This window comes from Monopterus albus, unplaced genomic scaffold (assembly GCF_001952655.1).
Source record: "Monopterus albus unplaced genomic scaffold, M_albus_1.0 scaffold40.1, whole genome shotgun sequence".
Taxonomy (NCBI): domain Eukaryota; kingdom Metazoa; phylum Chordata; class Actinopteri; order Synbranchiformes; family Synbranchidae; genus Monopterus; species Monopterus albus.
In genome coordinates this window covers 5,197,288-5,201,648 of record NW_018127920.1, presented here as the reverse complement: position 1 = coordinate 5,201,648, position 4,361 = coordinate 5,197,288, and the positions used below count along the sequence as shown (strand labels likewise).

General features: G+C 43.0%; 1 protein-coding gene across 1 annotated transcript in view; it reads left to right on the top strand.

Annotated features, from left to right (window-relative positions):
* LOC109959625 (disheveled-associated activator of morphogenesis 1-like) overlaps positions 1-4,361 on the top strand; it is a 60,640-nt gene that overhangs the window by 53,188 nt on the left and 3,091 nt on the right. The window contains exon 24 of the mRNA XM_020599142.1: positions 3,158-3,292. Within this exon, the coding sequence (XP_020454798.1) occupies positions 3,158-3,292 (135 nt within the window). The remainder of the gene's footprint in view (positions 1-3,157; positions 3,293-4,361) is intronic.

Here is a 4,361-nt window from a genome sequence, read left to right as displayed (position 1 = left end):
TGTACACCCGCCCTACTCATGTTGGGACGGGAGCTGCGGTCGCCAGCTGAGATGGCTTTCGGTAAACCACCGGATGCACTGGGGGCCCCACCTGGTCCGGAATATGCCAGGAGGCTTCAGGACCGGATGGAGGTCAGCTCATTCTTTTGCCCGTGACCAGCTGCAGAAAGCAGGTATAAGACAAAAAATGAACTATGACACGAGAGCCAGAGGGAAGGACTTTACGGTTGGGGACTTGGTGTGGGTGTATAACCCGAAGAGGAAGAAGGCCAGCTGCCGCCTAGGGGGCGGCGAGTGGCTCTCCACAGGGACAGGTTGGCCCCATACCGAGGCAATGCCCGGCCACACCAGTGCTCTGGATCCTACCGGAGAAATGTGTCAACCACATACCCAGATGCGCGAACTGTTCATCCTGGCAGTTCGCCACCCCTGAACCCACCCCCTGCTCACCAGCAGGATGTTCCAAGACTGCAGGTGCAGCGGTTTGTGCTCACCCCAAAGCGGACTCGGAGGCAGACACGGGCCCCGGGTCACCTCACTTTTTATGTGATCCCTCGGGGTGAGGGACTTTGTGAGGGGGGAGGGCAGTGTAGTGATCCTTCACTTGGCATGTTATGATGTTCTAAATTGTTATGGTTCCTTGATGGGTGTGGAGCTTCAGGGGTTAAGAGGTGTGAGAGCGGGAGGGAGAGAAGTGTGGAGGGGATTTGAGCTACAGAGGGTGTTAGCAGGTTGTTCATCTTTTTTCTTGGTGTTGTTGGGCTGTTGTTTTGGCGTGGTTACGGCCAACAGTAACCGGTTGTGTGGAGTTAATAAAAAAGCGACTATTCGTCTTCCTTATGTCCTGCGGGACGCTACAGTATTTATAGTAAGTTGGTTCCATCTGTGTGCAGTGTAGTAGCTAAAAGTAGCTTCATCCTATTTGGTTCGGACCCGAAGTTCTACCAGCTGACTGCTTCCTAAGGATCTGAGAGCCCTGCTGGGTTTGGATTCTTCAAGGAGATCAGAAGTGTATTTTGGCACCATAACACTGAGTGATTTATAAACTAGCAGAAGAACTTTAAAATCAATTCTGTAGGTAACTGGTAGCCAGCATAACAGCAGTATTCTGAATGAGCTGAAGTTGTCTAACAGTGTTTTTGTGAAGCCCAGACAAAAGACTGTTAAAATAGAAACACCTTGTTGTTCTAAATCTTATCTGGACATGAGATCTCTGGGTGTTGCCACTTGTTTGAGATGATAAAGCGATTATTTAGATATGGGTTAATGTGGCTGATGAAGCTCAGATCTCAGTCAGTGAAGACACCAAGATTTCTAACTTGAGTTTTTGTCTTTATAGCTCTGGAGTTAAGCTGGACATTAACTGTGATTCTTTTCTTCTTTTTGTCTTGAATTGCATCCATATATTTACTTGCTCTAAGCACTGATGGAGTTAGTCCAAGGCCCATGACACACCAAGCTGATGGTTGGCCTTAGGCCACCTTTGGGCCATCAGTGAGTGTCTATCGGGGCTTGTCTTCCCAGTGTGTCCTGCACAGTTGGCACTAGTTGGACCCTGTCAATGACTTTTTGGCTGATTTGGCATGTTGAATTAGCATTAGGCTTCATCATTGAGAGAAACCACTCTGATTGGCTGTTCATCTAACTGAATCAATGCATGAGAATGATGTGTTCAGGAAAGCCCCTTGAGCCTGTCACTGTAGTATCCATGATTTTACCTATTAAGTGTGGTCCCTCCTTGTTTTTCCATCTCCACAACCTCCTTACTTCTTCCACAACCAAAAGATCAAGGGCAGAGAATGTCAGTGTCATTTGCAATGTCTTAATAGACATATTCTATGTATGTGCTAGTGGGCCATTGGCTGGAGTCTGCGCAGTGTGTTCAAGCATCACTTTTTTGACCTGACTGGCCTATGGGGGTTATATTGGTATTTATGTTGCATCCATTAGTGGGTCATGAAAATCATGAATATTATTTGACTTTGTATTCATAAGACATCACCAGCCTTATCAAAATTGAATAAGTAATGCCATTAACTATGTTTGGTGCTTTGCTTGCTTTTCAGCTTGCACTGTGTACAGTTGTAGCTTTTAGAATTTCATTGTACTGGTACAATGACAATAAAGGGCATTCTATTCTATTCTATTCTATTCTATTCTATTCTATTCTATTCTATGTCTTGTGTGGTGGCAAGGGGTTAATGCCAACAACTGCTGTACTGTTGCTTACCACTAGATGCTAACATTAGCACTGAGCTGTGTGACAATGCTGCTGTTATTAACTGAGAAGCCTGGACTAGTAGTAAACATATTAGATGCCTGAGTTTGTAGCTAAGCATGCTTTCTGACCCAAAGAGTAACTTAATGTTTTTCAGTGTGATCTCACCTGAAGTAGGGTTGCCACATTCAGCATGAATAAACATATCCTGTCCTTCCATGGCTACCATGGCCATTTTTAGAGCATTAGCTGTACTTTGTAGTTGTGGACTATGATATAACTTTTCTTTACAAGCTATGGGAATTAAATCACAGAGTTATGTAAATAACAGACTACAATGTAACAAATATTATACAACTAATTCATGTGTAAGCATTTCTATGTCATTTACACTGATCAGTCATAATATACTGTATGTGCAAACCTGGAGTAAGTGGACTACCTGTGCAACCTGACTGGGCTGCAGGTACTACCTCATGTTCTCAACTCAACTCTACTCAACTTTATTTATATAGCGCTTTACCACAGCACAGCTGACCAAAGCACTTAACATATCATTCAAATATAATACCATTACCAGTAGTGACAAGGGCACTAGTAAAACACAGAACGTGAGAAGAATCAGTCAGGCAGGATGAGGAGAGAGGAAATGCAATTGTCTGTGGCCACCACATGGAAAACCATTCCCTTTTTGAGGTTGTCTTGCTTTTGCCTCTCCACTGCACCTGTTGTCACTTTCATTTGCACCAAAGTGGGTGAAACTGATTCACTAAATGGACAGATTGATATCCCTGATGTTTAACTGACTTGGTCTTATACTGTGATGATAAAGTGTTGCCTTAATCTTTTGAGCAGTTTATATTGCACACTCAAATGTTTGAAATCTGTCTTTATCTCTGCATCAGACTAACTGCTGGTCTTTCTGTTATATATTTGCAGGAGCTGCAGTACCAGCAGTCACAGTCCACTCAGGGTCCTGTTGACAAGTTTGTCCCTGTGATTACTCAGTTTATCACTATGGCCTCTTTTAGCTTCTCTGAGGTAGAGGAGTCTCTCGCTGAGGCCAAAGAACTGGTGAGCAGGCAACAGATAATGGTTATTCACAGTCATGGTTTTTCACTTTCTTCTGCCTTCAGAGACATATAATATCATCATAACACTAATCAATGTTAAAGGGTACCTAAACCCCTTTATTCTATAACTTTCTGCTCTCCTAGCATATTTAAAAAATGCAATTGAGTGAGGAGCAAGTAGAAGTGGGCACAGCCTCGTCGCTACATAATGTGTGATGTGAAGAGTCAGAGGACACGAACAGACCACTACTCACACAGTATCATGGGCTAACTAACTAATAACCATGAGAAGCTTGTGTTGAAATTTCCTAATTTCCTTTTCTCTGCTGGAGACAGAGACTGATGGAGCTCTGACAGTCACCACAACCATAGTTATGTCCATTTGAGAGCGTCACTTTATGGATATTTGAGTTGTAGCTGCGCTAGCAGTGCTATTGCCAGAGTTGTCAACTTCCTGAAATGGAAATAAGGGATGCCTAGGGGAGGGTGGTGTTTTTTATTAGCTGTATATAATATGTAAACTATCATTATAATAAAAAATAAAATAGAAGAGTAAATATTATTTACTACTCAGTTGTTTTGGTTGACATTATATATTTAAATATGATGTAGTTTCACTTAGTGAAAAAAAATTTACTGTTGTCAATCAACCAGATTTGGGTTTATAAATCTACATGATTATTAGCCTCTGCACCTACCATATTGCCCTCTGGAGATGCCTGGCATTCAAGGAACTTTGACAGTGCTCCCATTTCCTGCATCCTCCTGTAACTTGTGATGCTCTCCAGATGCATGCTATTTAACATCAATTCCTCTGAGACATATAGAGATAGCCCAGCAGCAGATGATGTGGTTGGCCTCGCACACATTGTAATTCATGCATTCCAGCCATTTGTATCCTTTATCAATTCTCTCTGTATTTTTCTAATATTTACCTTTTTTTGCCACCATTTTTATAATCCCACACAGGCATATTGTAGCAACTCTTACAACACTTCTCATTGTTCATGTTTGGGATAGTGGAAGACGATAGATAGGCTGGGGGGGGGGGGGGGGGGGGGGGGGACTCC